The 18,292-nt window shown below is 50.5% G+C and overlaps 1 protein-coding gene across 12 annotated transcripts in view; it reads left to right on the forward strand.

Annotated features, from left to right (window-relative positions):
* PTPRS (protein tyrosine phosphatase receptor type S) overlaps window positions 1-14,952 on the forward strand; it is a 139,037-nt gene extending 124,085 nt beyond the window's left edge. For all 12 annotated transcript variants that reach the window (XM_062595962.1, XM_062595968.1, XM_062595966.1 and 9 more), the window contains 11 exons: window positions 1,928-2,051; window positions 4,805-4,980; window positions 5,449-5,568; window positions 5,691-5,845; window positions 7,525-7,810; window positions 8,648-8,826; window positions 9,756-9,882; window positions 9,961-10,086; window positions 11,151-11,305; window positions 11,947-12,082; window positions 12,586-14,952. In XM_062595962.1, the coding sequence (XP_062451946.1) occupies window positions 1,928-2,051; window positions 4,805-4,980; window positions 5,449-5,568; window positions 5,691-5,845; window positions 7,525-7,810; window positions 8,648-8,826; window positions 9,756-9,882; window positions 9,961-10,086; window positions 11,151-11,305; window positions 11,947-12,082; window positions 12,586-12,654 (1,653 nt within the window). In that variant the 3' untranslated portion in view covers window positions 12,655-14,952. The remainder of the gene's footprint in view (window positions 1-1,927; window positions 2,052-4,804; window positions 4,981-5,448; window positions 5,569-5,690; window positions 5,846-7,524; window positions 7,811-8,647; window positions 8,827-9,755; window positions 9,883-9,960; window positions 10,087-11,150; window positions 11,306-11,946; window positions 12,083-12,585) is intronic.
* The last annotated feature ends 3,340 nt before the right edge of the window (window positions 14,953-18,292 follow it).

Consider the following 18,292-nt stretch of genomic DNA (forward strand, 5'->3'; position numbering starts at 1 on the left):
GCCTAACATGGCTCCCCTGTCACCCGCGAGGGGAAGGACGGTGTTTCTGCGCAGCCCGGCTGCCGGCCGCTCCGAGGATCTACTGCGGCTGCATCAGCGCTGGTTAAATCCCAGCGTGAACGCCCAGTGCCGCCAGGCACCCGGCGGATCATCATGCGAGTTGCTTTTATTGCGGATTGAACATATGCCTGAAATTTTTTTTGTTACTGTTGTTCAAAGACATAAAATGCCCTGATATTTTTAGTCTAATAACAAGTCTAGACTGCCTCGTTCTGCTCGCAGGCGGAGGGCGAGTGGGTGCTTTCGGACCAAAGGGCTGGTTCTCGGGTGCTTTTCTCTCTGGTCTGGCTCGCAAAAAGTGGCTGTAGTCACAGCCCCTCGCCCAGGAAAGGGGCTCGAGCAGGGGGAGAAGGCGCGTTTGCTCTGCTGGGGTCTCTCGGCCCTTGCTGGCGCACGGGGGGAGCAGCCGCCTGGTAATACGCTCTGCCCAGATTTCAAAGACTAATTTGCATAACGCAGTATCCCAAGTGCCCTGGCTTAGTTCCAGCACAACCTCCTCCGGTGGGAGAGCCAGAGCTAAACAAACATCGCTAATGAAATGAATGCGAGGCGAGATTAGAGGGATAGAGAGCAAACAGACACATTACAACAGTATAAATACCCATTAGTTAGAAATGCTCCACCGTGAGCGTGCAGGAGGGCGTTAGTGCTGTGCGGTTTTTGTACGAGCACGGCCGCGACCGCCGGAGCCGAGCTGTGCCCGGCGAGCTCCGGGGTCTCGGCGCAGCGGAGGGAGGGCGGGGGAGGTGGGTGCCTGGCAAGGGGTCAAGCACTGCGAGCTCTTGGGAGCTAGTCGAGGCAAGCGGGCCCCCGTCCCCACCGGCCCGGGGCTGGCAGCAAGAGGGAAGAGTGGGAAGCAGGGCTCAACGTGCTCCTGCCAAGCCTCCGGTTGCTGCAAACCCCTAGGGCTCTGCAAAATGATGAAGGAATTAAGCCCTTGTTTTATTTAATTCTCTGGCTGCGGATTTAGAGGTAAACGTAATTAACCTAATTTCCATATCTGGGACAGCTGGACTTGGGGAAAAAAAAGAAGAAAGGAAAAAAAATATAAAAGAGAAAAGCACCAAACCCAGCACAAATCACCAGGACAGGCAGAGCGGATTTTTCTCTCCAGCGCGTTTCATTGTTCGCTCCTTCACCCCTGTAAAGAGCCAAGAGCGGTGCTGACGAGCTGTCGTGAAGCTGTTCCTTCGGGCAGCTCCTTCACCCCGGCGCCGGCCCCTTCCCGGCGCCCTGGCGCGCTCTACCCTGCGCGCCCGGGACGCCCGAGCCTTTGCGGTCCCACGTAGTGCCCCGTCTGACCGGCAGGTTGATCCCTGGTGTTTCGTGTGCCGCTTGCATGCTGGTTATAAAGCTCGTCCTAGCTTAGATACCGCGCTGCCCAGGTGTTAGTGCTCACTGGTACGGCTGTGCCCTGTTAGTCGTGAGTTAGTTTAGCCACGCGCGGGTTTAGCCTCTGCGCTTCGTAAAGACGTGCTGATGCGGTGGGTGCTGCTCTTCTCTCCCGGCCGCCTGCCGTGACTAATCCCGTGCCATCGCGGCAGGGACGTGATTCAAGGCCTCTGTGCGGCAGCCTGCGACTGCTGTGACGCTTCCGCGTCCGTGTTGCACTGCGTCATGCCGGAGGGGGAGTTATCTCGGGAGCTGCTTGGGGCCAAGGAGACGGGATTGGGAGCACGTTATGCCGCAGGGCTGGAGCTTTTCCGCAGCAAAGATCTATTCTTGAGGGAAGAAAACGGTGAATGCTGCGTTTCCTCAGCTAGATCTTCAGAGCCATGGTCTGTCCCGTGCGGAGCAAGGCACTCAGAGCTTGATTTGCTGCTTTTCTCCTCTCTGACTATTTTGTTTTCTTTCCTAATTCCTCCAGTCCATTGACCCTGGCCAGCAGTTCACCTGGGAGCACTCAAACCTCGAAGTGAACAAGCCCAAAAACCGTTACGCTAACGTGATTGCCTACGACCACTCCCGTGTCATTCTGCTGCCCATCGAAGGTACTGTAGCAGCCTCCACTCATACAGGTTTGCCTTAGGCTGAAGTTTCGGCAGGCTGGAATATTGCACATGCTCTCTTCCCTTGCCTTTTACCCTCTATTTCTATTTTTTTCTTAGCATCACCCTGGGAAGCAGGAGAGACTTGTGTAAAGCAGGCATTTCTAAAGTTCTGGTGGCTGACGTTGTTCCCTGTAGCGGCAGTCTCTCATTTCAAAGGCTGGTTTATCAAGCAACTGTCTCCCTCTTTACTTGGAGATCCCTGCTCTAATACGTTTCTGAATAAAGCAGGAAGAAGGCAGTGGGTGGCAGTGGATGTGAAGTGTATCTATATGGCAGATGAATGAGAAATAAGCAGAAGACTAGTTGTACAAATATGAGTGCCAACAACATAGCAAAGCTATGGCTGCTGAGTTGTACAGATCTAAGAATTACTTGATACATAGCTTCTGCTGCAGTCCTGACCCCTAAAAGGCTAAAAATAGTAGAGGTTTAGTGTTAACCTGGTAGGTCATATATCGTTTCTTAAGATCTTGTGTGAGAGATGGCACAGTCAGAACATTTACATTAAACTTCACAGCTTGTGGCTTTTGATGGAGTTGCCCGGATGTAAGCTAGGACGAGAGGGGCTGTTGGTGGTGAAGAGGTGGAGTTCCAACAGCGGGATCTTTAACATTTGAGTTTCATCATCTTGGGCTGTATGTGGCTATGCCGTACAGATAAAGCATTTCTAGCCAGCCTTGCACTGCCAAGAGCTGATCAGCTGAGCAGAGCGGATAGGGGATGTGTTAATAAGCCCCTAGTGATTTTAAAGGTTAATTTGGAAGCCTTAGTGACAAGGGAATTGCTAGAATAATCTGCCTATTTCAAGATAACTCTGAGGGACGAAGGGAAGTGGAAGTGCTGTTTCTGAGGTAACAAAGATCATGGTGATTTGCCAAAAAGCTGTACAAATCTGGGTTGGTCCTGTCTGCCTTTAGAGGATTGTGAACATTTCTCATTGTGAAGCTGACTGTGCTCTGGCTTGTTTTCCTTTCGAGATTAATATTGCATGAGCCGAGAGGTCTTTTAAAAGTTGCCTTGTCATTCAAGAGAAAAGAGGAGCGCACAAGTGTAGAAACGAAGGGCGCTTTGGGCTGGTGTCCGCTCTCGGGAAAGCGGAGGGCACCGCGCTCAAGGCACGGAGCAGCCTTAGCTCTGCCCGAGGGCACAGCGAGCTGGAGGAGAGACTGATGGCAGCACAAGTAGAGGGGGCCCAGGTTCAATTTTCCATCTTCTGAGAGGTTCAGGCTTGCCTTGGCTAGTATGTTCCTTCCTACCAGGCTGTATTTTATACTGAGGGCTGGAAGATGAAAAGGGCTGGAGGAATGAGTTGTTGTTTTTCTTTTTGTTTTAAATCTGGATTCATCAAGGCTGCAGATTGTCAGCATCCGCTTGGTCAGGAAGAAGTAGCGGCTCTAATTCAGTGACTTCTCTGTAACTGGGGCTGTCACGCAGCAGAACATTGCAGGGGCTTGTAGCCCCCATTTTAAATTACAGAGTGGGCCCGAGGGGGCTGGAGGGGAGATTAATTCTGGAAGCTCAGCCTTGATCACGTTCCTGCTGCTGCTCAGCCGCTTTCCCTCCTGAAATTTCAGATTGGGAAGGAGTGGAGGCAGGGAACTCTCCAGAAATTTAATCAAAAGCCATTTCCACCAGCAGCTGAAATTACCAAGTACCCTTGAGGACTGGCAGGCAGCTCAGAGCGGATTGCACCTAGCCAACAGCAGCAGCAATGTCTAGTGCTTCAGCAGGACGAGCAGTAGCAACCCATTTCATATTGGTGCTGCTCCCCACCCTTGGCTCCCCCTTGAGACACGAGTTAAGTGTTTCTGTACCGAGTTAATCTTAGGTTAGCAGAAAGCTGCCAACAGTGCCAGCTGCTCTGCTGTAATTAGGAGTGGGCCAAACCTCCAAATAGTGCAAATCCTCTGTGCCAGCCTCGGAGGCTCGCCGAAGCTGAGCGTTGATTCATGCCAGTGTCCATTTTAACTCCAGTGCCGTTTCCTCCTGCCACATCCCCATCACCCTATCCTCTCTGGCAGCACCTCCTGCCAGTCTCATCAAACCCCTCAAACAAGGACACAAGCAGGCAGCTGTAACTCAATAGCCTGTAACCCATGCCATAAAAAAGAAAAGAACAAAATCCCCTAAAAATGGCAATGTATGACTTAAAGCGAGTGGCAGCTTGTCATTTCAAAGCCATCTCCTTTACTGGCTGAATCCAGCCTGGTTTTATCCAGCTGCATCTCACTGCCTGGGATGGGCTGTACAGTGCATCAGCCAGCTGCATTTGCTACCAGTCTCCATGCGTTCTGGGGTAGGAACTTTTTTTTTTTCCTCCTCTTTGAGATCAGTGAAACGAGAGCCTTAGATGAGGACCTTTGTTCCTATTTTGCTCACTAGTAAGAGCAAAATGGTTCAAGGCTTGATATTTGGTCTCCTTAATGTCTCGCAAAAGAAAATGTCTCTCTATAGTGCAGAGTTACAAGGCAGGAGCTTCCGCTGGGACAAACTTGCCAACAGCCTCTTGATCCCCGCACTGCTTCTAACCCAGCAAGCCTGCAACGTTAAGAAATGAAGGTGCAAGTGTTTTTGCACTTGTTTTTTGCAGGGGAACTGTCTCTTAACAACACTCCTGCAAAGATCTCGTTTCCCAGCTACGTAAGGTACTGTCCCGCACAATCCACTAACTCCCTTTTGCTGATTTAATGCAGGAATTGTGGGCAGTGATTACATTAATGCCAACTACATTGATGGCTACCGGAAGCAGAATGCCTACATTGCCACGCAGGGGCCCCTGCCAGAGACCTTTGGAGACTTTTGGAGGATGGTGTGGGAGCAGCGTTCAGCTACTATTGTTATGATGACTAAGCTGGAGGAGAAATCACGGGTGAGCTGCATGAGAGATGACTAGTTAGTCATAATCCTGGGGGACTGGAGGAATGCTTTCCCTTTCATCAGCAGCCCACATTTATGTCAGCGGGGGACTTCTACCTGCTCCAAGAGAAGAGGACGCTCAATCCCAGTGTGTGCTCTGTAGCTCTGTCTTGAAGTTAATCATGTGGCAAGTTTCACGTTCAGTTCTCTTGTTTAACAAGCCCCAGTACCTTCCCTCTAATCTTCAGGATCATTCCAGTCTGTTGTCTACTTGACTGATGTGATGCATCAAAGCCTGTGCTTACTCAGTAGGAGCTTTTCGTGCTGGAGCTGTCCCTAGTGTGGTGCTCTGGAAAGAGCCGTTTTTCCTCCACTTGGCAAGCTGGCCAGCTTCACCTGTAATGCCAGGGCAGCTCTGGAATGAGCTTCTGTTGCAGTGCAGGGTTTGTCCCAGAGTTCAGCAATACCTCTTGTTTTCCAGATAAAGTGTGACCAGTATTGGCCAGGCCGGGGTACGGACACCTACGGAATGATTCAAGTGACGTTACTCGATACCATTGAGCTGGCAACATTCTGCGTTCGAACGTTCTCCCTTCACAAGGTGAGTTTTCCCTCGCTCCTGGGGGATGGGAGGCAGCACGCCATCCTCCTCGCACGGCACAGGCAGGGTATGGTGTTGTGCTGACACCTCACGTTACCCTTACTGGTCTTGTTCCTTTACAGAATGGTTCCAGTGAGAAGCGAGAGGTTCGCCAGTTCCAGTTCACAGCGTGGCCTGACCACGGTGTACCCGAATACCCCACTCCTTTCTTGGCTTTTCTGAGGCGGGTGAAAACCTGCAACCCCCCTGATGCTGGCCCAATTGTGGTGCACTGCAGGTACTGATTTTCTTCACCTCACTCTTCCACAGGGCTATCTGCAAGGGAGGCAAAAGTTCAGTAAGATGTTGATTTGCATCCCAGGAGGAATCTTCTTTGCTGAGGCAAGCATAGTCTCCTAGCAAGTATGCAACAGGCTGGAGCTACCAAGTGGATTCCCAGCCAGTATCTGAGGTGGATACTTGAGGTTTTCATTCAGAGCAGAATTTCCTGAGAGGAGTGGTTTGCTTGGCACCACATCACTGGACATTGTTAGCAAGGGGAAACTCCTGGTGCTGTATTGGTGTATGTTTCCAGACTGTGTAGGGCTGCTTCGTTGTCACAGTGGGAAAGCAGGAAGATAAAGTGGGACTTAGGAGGCTGCTTGAGCATTGCTTCATAGGGCGTTTGGGAGGCAGAGTCACCTGAGCTGTCAAAGGGAGAGCTGACAGTGATTGAAAGAGTTTGAGCGCTGCAGCCTTTCTAAAAGTGACAAACTGAAGGCCCCTGTGGGCTGGTAGCATTCCTTAATTCAATTTACAGTCCAGCAAGGAACGCTTGCAGCCTCAACTTAGATAAATCCTTGCATTCCTCGGGAGGATGCAGAGGAGCCTGCGGGTTGGGCAGCGCTGAGGAAAGCGACGTCTGAATTTTACAGGCAGTTGGGGGACGCTAATCCTGCCTCTCCTAGAGGATACCACTTAAACAGTCTTTGTAAGTGGGCAACTTATCACTAACCTTGCAGATGGCAATTATCGTGCACCTCTCAGAAAATGAATAAAGAGTATTGTCAGCTCACAAGGTGCATGAACCAGCTCCCAGATCAGCTGCTAAATTCTTGCCAAAGCTACAGTAACCTGCTTGGTTCGGGTGTTAGGCAGTCTAATTAACAGAGATCAAGGGGGTTTTATGGAAAAAAAAAAAGAGACTTCACTAGAATAGTAAGAGGAAACCCTTTATTAACAAGGGCAAGTACATAGAGCCCCAGAGCCCTGCTGGTTTATGAATGCCTTTACACACAAGTTTGATGTTACCTCAGTGCACAAAAACATTTAGGTAAAGGAGTGATGCATGTCATTACAACATCAATAGTTTCTCAGCTGCTGAAAGATCTGAGTGATTAAACATGCTTTTTAAGCCTTCAGATCGTGCCAAGCTTTTGTTCAGGCCCAGAGCCCCCTACCAAGAATTGTCGTAACTGTGTGTCTGCCAGGAGAGCTCACATCGTGGGGATGCCACAGATGAAGAGGTGTGGGAAATGGGGCAGATCACTATCAATATCATGGGGCAATAGGTGCTGCCAGAGACAGTTTTTCATCTTCTTTCCTCAGATGACATAAAATCAGACGTTCGGGGGGGGGGGGGGGCAGGGAGGATGGGGGAGCTAAACTGAGCTGAGACTCAGAGTGAATCTCTGCACGTTGCGAACTCTTTGGGTCTAAACCTGAGTACTTCTGTGTAGAAGCACAGAAGATGAGGGGACCTTTCCATCTGTGGGCTCTGAACTCCAGGAACATCTTCCTGGCATCATGAGAGCACTAGCCCCTAGGTGTGGGGCTCAGATGAACAGCGTTTTAGGCTCCAGAGCAGGTTGTTCTAGCACCGTGCTTGCACACTAGAGCATCTGTAACTTGGATGAGCTGTAAGTCAGTGTCAGGGGAGGAATTGTCCATCACTTATTTTTCTCCCTTTCCTTTCAGCGCGGGAGTTGGACGGACTGGCTGCTTCATTGTGATTGATGCCATGCTGGAGAGGATAAAACATGAGAAGACAGTGGACATTTATGGGCATGTTACCCTCATGAGGTCACAGCGCAACTACATGGTACAGACAGAAGACCAGTACAGCTTTATACACGATGCCTTGCTTGAGGCGGTTGCTTGCGGCAACACGGAGGTCCCAGCTAGGAATCTCTACACTTACATCCAGAAACTGGCACAGATTGAAGTTGGAGAGCACGTGACAGGCATGGAGCTGGAGTTCAAGGTAGGGGCACATACAGCCCAGCAGACTCAAAGGCTCAAATGGGGACAGTGGTGTCTTTGCTTTCTGTTAGCACTGGATGATACAAGAGACAGGCAGGGAAATGACACGGGCCCATGCATGGAAATATCCAGGTTTATGCAATGGGAGAAGTTAAGGAGGGTCAGTGCGATGAGGAGAGCCACACGTTGGTTGCTCCTTGAGAGGTGATCCTCATTTGGGCTTTTCTAGTGCACTCACAGCAGGGTGGGTTATATTTCTTCTTCCACTGCTGTGACTAATAGCCCAAGCAATACATGCAAGTGTTCTGGAAGCTTTAAGCTCAGAAATCCTAGTATTTAAAAAATGACTTGACTAGAATTAGTCTTTTTTTCATTGAGGAAAGAATGAGGATGGGGAGCTGGGGATGCTCTGTATTCATAAGTGGAGCTTTGTTCTGCTTCCACTCCTGGGTGACAGACGTGGAGCCCTTCTAAGGCTAATGGGAACTTTTTGGTTTTATGTTAGAGAAGTAATTATTCTGACTTCTGCTGTTGTGGTTCCCAGGGGAGACCCAGTTGCTACTGCAAGAAGCTTGGCTGGTCATTTCAACTCCAGATTGAATTTGCTCCCTTCTTTGATTGGGTTTTAACTTTTTTTTTGTTTTATTATTATTACTTGAAAATTTTGCTGGGGAAAACATCTGTCAACCTCTGTTTGTTCCCCTGAAAAAAGGAGACATGCAAAGCAACGTGGTAGAACGTGAAAAGCAAGGAAAATGGGCTGGAGTAGGAGCCTGGCAAAAAAGCGGGGGGCAGTGGGGACTGGGCTTAACGGGTGTGACTCTGCTTTTGCCTCCAGCGACTCGCCAACTCCAAAGCCCACACCTCCAGGTTCATCAGTGCCAACCTCCCGTGCAACAAATTCAAGAATCGCCTTGTCAACATCATGCCATATGAGACCACGCGGGTCTGCCTTCAGCCCATCAGAGGAGTGGAAGGATCAGACTACATCAATGCCAGCTTTATTGATGGCTACAGGTAAACAGCAACCTTGCTGCTCCCTAAACTGCCAGGGCATTAACTTAGCAGACTGGGTTGGTTCACAGGACATGGAAGTACTGACAGGTGGACAGACTAGTTGTCCCAGGTGTGTTGTTCTGTCCCATGTGTGTACTGCAAACAAGTAGTGCAGTTGTAGAGGAAACTCCCTCCTGCTGAGGGCCAGCAATCCACACAGACTCAATACAGCATTCTGATAAAGTTTATTCTCTGTGTTTTTAAAATGACCTTTCCCCTCAAGCAAACAAACAAAACACCTCTCCAGGTGCCAGTCCTAAATACTGAGCATTGCTGAGGGGGTGGATTTTGCTGTGGGGAGGTTTCTACGAAACAGATTATCATTTTGTATTGCTTTGGGGATTTGGGAATGTTGCAATTATGACAGCTTCCCACAGGCACTATGTGCCACGTGTTTAAGCTCTAGGAACTGCAGCCTCTGGTAATGCCCAGAGCCTGGTCAGCTGAAGCCAAGCCCTAGCAAAGGGTACAAAGCAACCCCACTCCTACACCTCCAGGCAGGTGTGTGCAACACTCCTGGATCTAGCTGGGGCTGCTGGGCTTGAGCACCTTTGCAGCTTACTCTTCAGTTCTTAGATAGTTCCAGAAAATACAGGTTCCCGTTCCAGGAATGTGGTGTATGTCGTGTTCTTCCATTAGGTGCATCATGCTAGATGGTCTGGATTTAGTCCTCTGAATCAGTAATTAGAGAAAACTGCATCATTGGCTCTTTTTTGACTATTAGCACCAAACACCCCTCCTGCCCCTTTAGACCTTGCACCCTTCTTGTTCTTCTCCGGTGTATCTGTTTTCCAAATCTTCAGCCTTTACGACTTGGCAGAAGCGTTGGTGAACACGTATAATGCATTCTCCCCAGCCTTGACCTTCCACTGGGTCTTGCTCTGTTCCAGACAGCAGAAGGCATACATTGCTACTCAAGGGCCTCTGGCAGAGACTACTGAAGACTTCTGGCGGATGCTGTGGGAGAACAACTCCACCATTGTTGTGATGTTGACTAAGCTTCGCGAGATGGGTCGGGTAAGTGGGTGCTGAGGAGAAGGATGGGGGACGCCCACAGCACAAGGGCTAATAAAGATGTTTATTACCCCTTGGCAGGAAAAGTGCCATCAATATTGGCCAGCAGAGCGCTCTGCCCGGTACCAGTACTTTGTAGTGGATCCAATGGCTGAATACAACATGCCTCAGTACATTCTGCGAGAATTCAAGGTCACTGATGCCAGGGTACGTAAGTGCTGTGTGATGTGCTGCCTGCGTGGGGCTTTCATGGGAGGATCGTAGCTGGGCGTGGGCTGGAGCAGCTCAAACACATGCAACAGGGAAGGTGTCTTACAGAAGGCAAGTTTGGCTTGTTTTGGCTCCTATAACAAAGATTGAGGTGTAACACTTCCTACACAAAAGTCTGAGAATTATAATCAGTGGAGGAGAGCTTAGTTTTGATAAGGAAGAGAGCACACAAACACAGATAAACTGAACTTGAATATATTTTCTTAGAAATTGAAAGTAGTTTTCTAGCCTCTGCTCACTAATCGTAATGTTGAGTTGCTTTACCAGAGATAAACCAAGCTTTAGTTTACTTGCAGCTCATTTTAGATGAAGGCAAAAATCAGTATCTCCCTAAACAACTAATGAAAACAGGCCTGCGAAGAACACTGTTTGCCCTACAGAAGATTTACACTTCTTTTCTAGTTTTAAGAGGAGCCATCGTTACTCATATTCAAAAGGGCACATTCACTTAAGTTATCATAGATTCAATGTCTGATTTTTCCTACGAGGAAATATTTCAATACCTACGGAGATTTGTTTAGTGAATGTAACCCTCACTCTCAAAGCAGCTTCCTGGGCTTTTGCGGTTGCTAGTGTTATAGAACCTGATAATTCTATTTGCAAGGTTGAGCAGGATGCCTCTTCAGTGCTGGTAGAACAAGATTTATCTTCATGTCAACTGTAATTCTGACATTATGGCAACTCTTCTTCAAGATTGATAGAGAGGCCGTAACCTCACCTTGAATGTACCTTTGCTGTAGACTCCATCTGTGCAGTCTTTGCGATGGTCAGAGCTTTCAGGACACCTGCCAGGAGTATAGATCTGTACTGACGAGCTGACTCCAGAAATGTCAACTGCAAGATGAGCAGCTTCATCATAACATATACACTCACTCAAGCTCAGCTCAAAATTCATTTAATATTTTTGTGTCCCTTAATGAACTAGCAACAAGATGATTTTGCCTTTTGTATTTAGTAGCGTGAATACAGGATGTTTTAACTAGTGTTGTGTCCTCCTGCAGGACGGGCAGTCGCGAACTGTGCGTCAGTTCCAGTTCACAGACTGGCCAGAACAAGGTGTGCCAAAATCAGGAGAAGGTTTTATCGATTTCATTGGGCAGGTGCATAAGACAAAGGAACAGTTTGGGCAGGACGGCCCCATCTCTGTCCACTGCAGGTAGGCATGTGCGGATGAAAACTTCCTAATTCATCTGAGCAATCAAAAGAGCAGAATTTTTGACCTGCACATTACTGCAGACACAGTTGGAGATGAGACTCAAAAGTTGCACTATGCTACAGAGAAGTGCTGTACACTCTGGGCTGGGACCCTCAGCAGCTCTTAAATTTGGAATTATACAAGTACTTTGTTACCAGTCTCAGCCTAAACTGAGCCTCTAACCCTGCTGGCCTTGTCTGCTGATGGCAAGAGTCGTGCATCCATCTGTGATCCCTGTGTACAGATGAGGATAACGCACAGCACTGCATTCTCCAAAGTATTTCCATTCAAAAAGCCTGATGTTACACATTAGTAACAATTTTCGTACTGACCGCTGTCTATACTGCCAGAGCTTTTGATCTTTCTATGTCAGCCTCTCAGAAGTTTGTTCGGGTCACATGTGCTCAGTTTTACTATGTCCTACTTGCTGAAGGACTGAGTCTTTCCAGTTCTAACATGTTTGTGTTCAGAAGACATGGCTGTTAGCTGGATCATACTATAACCTTAGCATTTAGGAAGCCATTTGAAAGTTGTAACATGGTCTTCTCCATTTTTCTCTTTTTCTTTTTTTTTCCCCCTCCCCTCTTCTCTGTTCTCTGAAGTGCTGGTGTGGGCAGGACTGGAGTGTTCATCACGCTGAGTATTGTCCTGGAAAGAATGCGTTATGAAGGTGTTGTAGATATTTTCCAGACAGTAAAGATGCTGCGAACACAACGACCTGCTATGGTGCAAACAGAGGTAAGGTGGAGTGGGGAACCCTTCCGTTATCACAGCTTGGGCACTGTGCACTCAGTGCTGAGAAGCAAAGCACTAGAGCTGCAGGCCAGTCCCTCAGCTGCCCTGGTTAACCACTAGCAAAGCCTTCCCTGGAGAATTAGTGGTCTCAGGCTGCACTGCTGATTTTACCTTACTTGGTAATTAAAAAAAAAATGTTATAAGTGCTCATCAGAACTTCATCCCAGTCTGCCAGCCCTGATTCTCATCTCATCCCTGCTGCTGAGTTTAGGAAGACTCACCTGCTCTGAACCAGCACCTTTTGGCCACAGCTAAGGAAAGGTTAAGGGTGGGGATTAGTGTCAAACAGTAAAGGGGAGGGATTTCCTCTCCCACAACTTCCCATCTCTCTGAGCCTGCACGTGGTTCCTGCCCAAGGACTGGTTAGCTGGAAAGCTGGGTAGGGATGGCGAAGAGCTGTTCCAGCTGCTGAAGCTGAAGCTCTGTTGCTTCTTTACTGTTTGCAGGATGAATACCAGTTCTGTTACCAGGCAGCTCTGGAGTATCTGGGAAGTTTTGATCACTATGCAACATAAAAAGCCATCCGTTGTGCAGACTCTACCAAACACTTAAGTCCTGGAAGGCCTCTTCTGACCCAGGAGGAGCGCTTGAACTTACAAAACTGAATCAGAAGAAGTACCTTTTCATCTGGACAATGCATTGGGGAGCAGGGGGAAGGATGAAAGGAACACCCCTTCAGGAACTCCATGTTGTAACCTGGACCGTGAAGAGGCAGCTCGGGAGGTTGCTGAAGGACTGCTTTAAGTGGTGAACTGCTCTTGTTACCTCAAGTGGTGTTCGCTGTGGAGGATGTATGGACATCGTGAAACAGACCCGAAAGCTATAACACACCTTGCGAAATGTTACCGCTGGAGAAGGGAAGGAAACCGACTTTGGTTACATCATTAGAGTTCAGTTTATTTACTAATATAGTTGGCAGTCTTTAAAGGAAGTCACTTGCAGCGTTGAAGGTGTTCTGTAAAAGATGAGAAAAGAAACAAGCTAAATGTCAACACTTAGGCAAACTTAGGGCCAAGAGTTCTTCCAGCTGGAGTCTTAATAATCTTGGTATCAACATTGGGATGATTCTGGGCTTACAGGCACCTTGCAAACAGCATTCACTGAATGCCCCTGCTGCACGAGAGGTTTTATAACTCGCATTTTGAATACTTGGAACATTCCTCATATTTCTTCTAATTCCAAATTTTATTTTTTAGGATATTTAAAATTATAGAAAGAAAGGTATAAACCCCAGACCTGGCTGCGTGGCATAGCCCCCTCCCCTCACCCACAGGCGGGACAGGTAGAGGTGGCAGCAACCTGGGGCTGGGTTCACTGACTGCTGGTTCTGGGCCCCCTTTTCAGCACATCCAGCCACTCGAATGCATTAATTTCAGCAGAGCTGGGACCCCACCACCACTCACCCCGGTGGAGCAAGGCAGCCCCTTCCCCAGTCCCTTTGCACATTCACGCAGACCCGCCTCTGCCGCACGCAGCGGGGCCGCCCCCGGGCAGTTCCTGCCTCCAAAGGCTGGGAGCAGCTTTCTGAAAGGAGCCTGCAGCGCCCTTAAGAAACTTGTTTCCCAAAGCCAACTGCTTCTTGCTGCCAACTCCTCACCTCTGACTGCAGGAGCGACGCGGAGCTACTCTCAGGACTGTCCCAGTACCACGGCACAGCTGTGAACATGCCCTAGCTGTATAACTAATGTGGAAAGATCAACTAAGAAAGATGCATTCAATGGCATATACTGTGAGTGGCTTGCTTTAAAGTATCAATGTAACTGTAACAAGTGACATTACTTTTTTTTTTTAATAGTGTATTTTTTCCCTTTTTTTTTAAAAAAAGACAGAATATCAGTCGATGAATTTAAAAGAAAAATTTGCTTATTTGTTCATATTATGTTCAAAGACAGTCTATTTTTTCACTGTAGAAATGTTACGTGTAATGGCTGTGATATATAAAAATGCAGTGCGAATTGCTACTTCTACATATTGCTTTTCTACCATTTCAAAGGTTCGACTTGCTCATGTAAGAACAAAATGTCCTTTCTGGATATTTTTTTTTGTTTGTTTTCATTTTCGTTTTGTTTTGTTTGTTTTCAAGCTCAGACATATCAGGTGGCTCGGGAAGGGCGGGAGCCCAGCAGGCAGGCGTAGCTGGGGCGGCGGTGCCAACGCTCCCCTTCTGCTGTGGCCGCGTTGTTGCCCGGTCTTAGCAGGGCCGGTGCTGAACCGGGAGAGCGAACAAGCCAAGTAAGTGTCTTATAACTGAAGCTGAACGGCAGCAATTTCAGCCCCACGGCGCCCACACGGGCCTTAAACAGCAAAGGTGTCGTGTGGGACCAGCCCAGGTGTCTGCGCGGGGCTGGAGCCCCGCGGCTCCTGCGCATCGCCCGGGGCCGGGCGGGTTCGCGCAGCGGGGCCCAGCCTGCCGCGGCGGCGCCGCGCTGCCCCGAGCGCTGCTCGCCTGGGACCTGCCCTTCTTTATTTTTCCAAAAGGGTGATGGTGGCCATCCAGCGCGACCCGGAAGACCCTGCAACACTCTCTTTCCTGTCTTTAACTGAGGGAAAAACAAAAAAAAAAGACTGAACGAAAGGCTTCTTCAAGGTTTTCCTTCTTATTTGTGTGAAAGTTGCCCAAATTTCTAAGTATGTTGCAGCAAAAATCTTACTGGAAGCGTTTGGGGCGGGGGGGGAGGTTTTTTTTTTTCCTTTGTATGAGAGCAAAGTGCTGTTGCTTTCACACTGTTATTTCAAACTGAAACAGTAAGTGGTTTTCATGCCACTGTGTATGTAGATATATTGACTTTGTATTAAAGGAAGATTGTCTGAAAGGCCTGACTGCAAGCCGGTTTGTTGTGCGGAGCCGCCGCGCCGCGGCCGCGTCCCCCCTGCCGCCGGCCCGGGACGCGCCGCGAGCTCTCGGAGGCCGAGGCACCGGGTAGCAGCGAGCAGCAGCGCCGCGGGGAGCCGCAGCTTCCCCCCCCCCGAAGAGCCGCTCGTTGCACCGCCGAAGAACAGAAAGGACGACCTGGGTTTTGTTACTTTTTTGTCCCCCCTTCCGTGCACTTCTCGCCTGCTCTTGGCTCGCCGTGACGCTCATCCGAAAACCCAAGCAAGGCATTGGGGGAGGGGGGGACAGAGAAGCAAACGTAAAATAAAAGAAAAAGAGCAGAAAAGCCAAGATGGGCCATAAGGAAAAAGCAGCCGCCGCGGGCGCTCCCGGATCGGGGTTGCCGGACGTGCGCAGACCCCGGCCCGGCGCCCCGCGACCCCCCGCGCCGCCCCGACGTGACGCGGCACCGGCTCTCCGGCTGCAGCGCTTTGCACAGACCCAGTTCATCACACAAAAATAACCAGCTGCTCTTGCGCTCTTCACAGCGCCAGCTCCTTGGGGTTTGGTTTGTTTTTTTTTTTTTTCCCCCTCCTTTTTTAATTAAGCCCTAAGCGATGGGCCATCGCTGCCCCTTTGCAGCCGAGCAGCAGAGGTTTTGCATAGCTGTTTCTTACCGATCCAGAGATCTTGTTCTAATCTTTCTCACTCTTGGTTTTTTTAGCCCAGCTGGAAGTGTGGCAGCGGGTTTGTTCCCTGCGCTAGTACCTGTTTGAAGGAGCGAATCAGCGCAGGTAGAATATTCTTACAGAAAAGGAGAGTCACGGAGGCTGCAGCGCTGCACTGATGCGAATCCTTAGCGCCAGGAGCAGGGTTAAATCACAGCTACGGTTTGACGAGGGAATCGCAGCTGCGACGGCCAGGGCAGCCGGGCCAGCGCCTCGGCCCCGGCGCAGCCCCCGGCCGGCTCCAGATGCAGGTGGATCGCAAGACGTTTTCTGCCATCATTTACATGCAAATCCTGAGCAGCTTCTTTTTGCAGTTTAATAAAAGCTTCTTTCAGCCTTCGCTGCCTCCTCTCCCTTAAACATCCTGTCCCATTTACGCTACGTGCAAAGGTCGAGTCTGAATGATTTGCTGGCGGCTCGAGCGCATCTGCTGCGAGGCCACGGTGCGCCCGGCCGCGGAGGGGCCTCGCAGGGACCCCCCCGGGCAGCCCCAGCCTCCTCTGCACAGAGCAGAGGCAACCGGCGCCTGCATCGGTCTTGATCTGCAACGGATGCCGGATCACCCTGGAAGGATTGGCAAAAGCCTCAGCATATCAGTGCAAACTTGACCAAAAGCCGCTTCCAGCCCTGCAGCAAAACGGGGGGGGGGGGGGGGGGGGGGGGTTAAGGCTTTTTAAGAGCCCAGGCCAGGAGAAATTCTCCATGTCGCAACGCGCTTTAATTATACCAAGAGCAGCAATAACAGAATGAGAAATCGATTCCTTTCTCCTCAGTAAGGCAGCTGCAACCGCCGAGCCAGTGCTGAGCAGCGACTCGTCTCCGCTTTGCGCTCCAGCCATCCCGCATATCCCCCAGCCCGGCTTTAACCTGCCTGGGGTTTTCCTCCTCCTCCTCTTGCTTACGCAGGGGAGCGGCAGCGGCTCGAGGTCCCGCAGAGTTTGCACCGCGCTCGTCGCGCCTCCCCCACCCCGCGGCGGGTCCCTCCCGGCCCTGCGGCTCGGCCGGGGCTCGCGGGCGACGCACGCGCACGTGCAGCTGGCGAGCCCAGATTGCACCGTTACACAAGGGCTTTATCCTGGGCTTACCGAGGCTTAAAAAATAAATAAATAAAAGGAAAAAAAAAAAGGTGTTTCTTTCTTTAAAAATATAACATTGTGCCCAAGCTGCACGTAAGGTGCTGTTTGAGAAATTGCTAAACATTATTAATTCCCCCCCCCCCCCCCCCGCCTGAGCCCGGCAGAGAGGTGCACGTGCAGGGGCCGTTTTTAATCCAGCCCCTTAGGCGCAACGTCATTGCTCGATAGCGAGGGGACTGCTTTTCTTAATAACCCTTGAGTATAGCTTTCCAAGCCGACTCAGAATTACACAGTATCTTATCAAAACACCTCAAAACCCCCCCCCCCCAGATTTCCAAAACGCCCTCGGCCGTCACTCCGCAGCGAAAGGCACCGGCGCCGCCAGTGCTGCCGCCGACGTCCAAGGAAGCAGAAAGACGAACTAATCCCCCGCATGCCGGCAGCAAACCCGAGCCCCGACTCTCCCGAAAGGGCAGAGCGATGGCAGAAGGGCTAAACGACAGCAGAGACCTTCCGTTCGGCTTGCTAATCCTTGCAGTCATGTAAAAAAAAAAAAAAAATAGATAAAACCCGGACTAGCACTTGCTACTGCGTCTGCAGACAAAAGGGGCCGCAGCAGCGATTTGTGCACGTCCCCAGCCCCCAAGAGCGGGCAAGGAGGCGCGCGCAGCACACGGCGGGAGGGGTACGGCCAATAACCCCGTAACTCACGGAGCCCCCGAACGCAACCGCGGAGAAGCTCAACGTGTCCGTGGACGTGCCCCGGGACAGGCCAGCCCGCGCTCCCGGCCAGCGCGCCCCAGCGCCGGAGCTCCGGACCACACTGCCCAGGAAAGCGGGCTGGCAAAAAAAAAAAACAGAAAAGAAAAATAGAACCAAAAAATAGAAACAAAACTGGCTGTTGACCCCCCACACACCTTTGCAGCCTTGACGCCAGCGTCCACCCTGACCCTAAACCCGCCGGGCTCAGTTGTTACTCAGCCCGTGCAAAAGCCACGCAAAAGCACGCGTGTGAATTTAGAGGGTTTTTTTTTTTCTTTTTTTTAACTATGGACAATTCAGCATTGCTCTTACGGAGCAGCAGGGTCTAGAAATTCACCCGACGCTGCCGTTCGTTCGTTCCGCAGGTGAGACGGCGCCGGTCTCCGTGCAGCTTCCTCCCGCAGGCGCCAATCCGACCTTACGCAAACGCGCGTTTTTCTTGTGCGAGTCGAGCGGAGAACCAGCTCCCCCCCCGGGCCCCTTCCCGGGGACGAGGCGCTCTCGCCTCCCCACCGCGGGCTCTCGGACACGCGGGGCGCCGGTCGCTTTCCGAGCCGGCCGCAGTCGGGACGCGCTTGTCCCCGCCAACCCCGCGGGCTCGGGCGCAGCGCGAGCCCGAGCGGCGCTCGTCACCTCCCCGCTCCGCCACCGCGTGTTTTAGGATATCGGTTCTCAGCTGTTGAAACCTAAAAATAAGACAAAATAAATTACTATTCCATCAGGAAAAGCCGACTCAAATTGCTACGCTTTTTTTTTTTTAATCTAAATAATGTTT

Source organism: Rhea pennata, chromosome 27 (genome assembly GCF_028389875.1).
Source record: "Rhea pennata isolate bPtePen1 chromosome 27, bPtePen1.pri, whole genome shotgun sequence".
Lineage (NCBI taxonomy): Eukaryota > Metazoa > Chordata > Aves > Rheiformes > Rheidae > Rhea > Rhea pennata.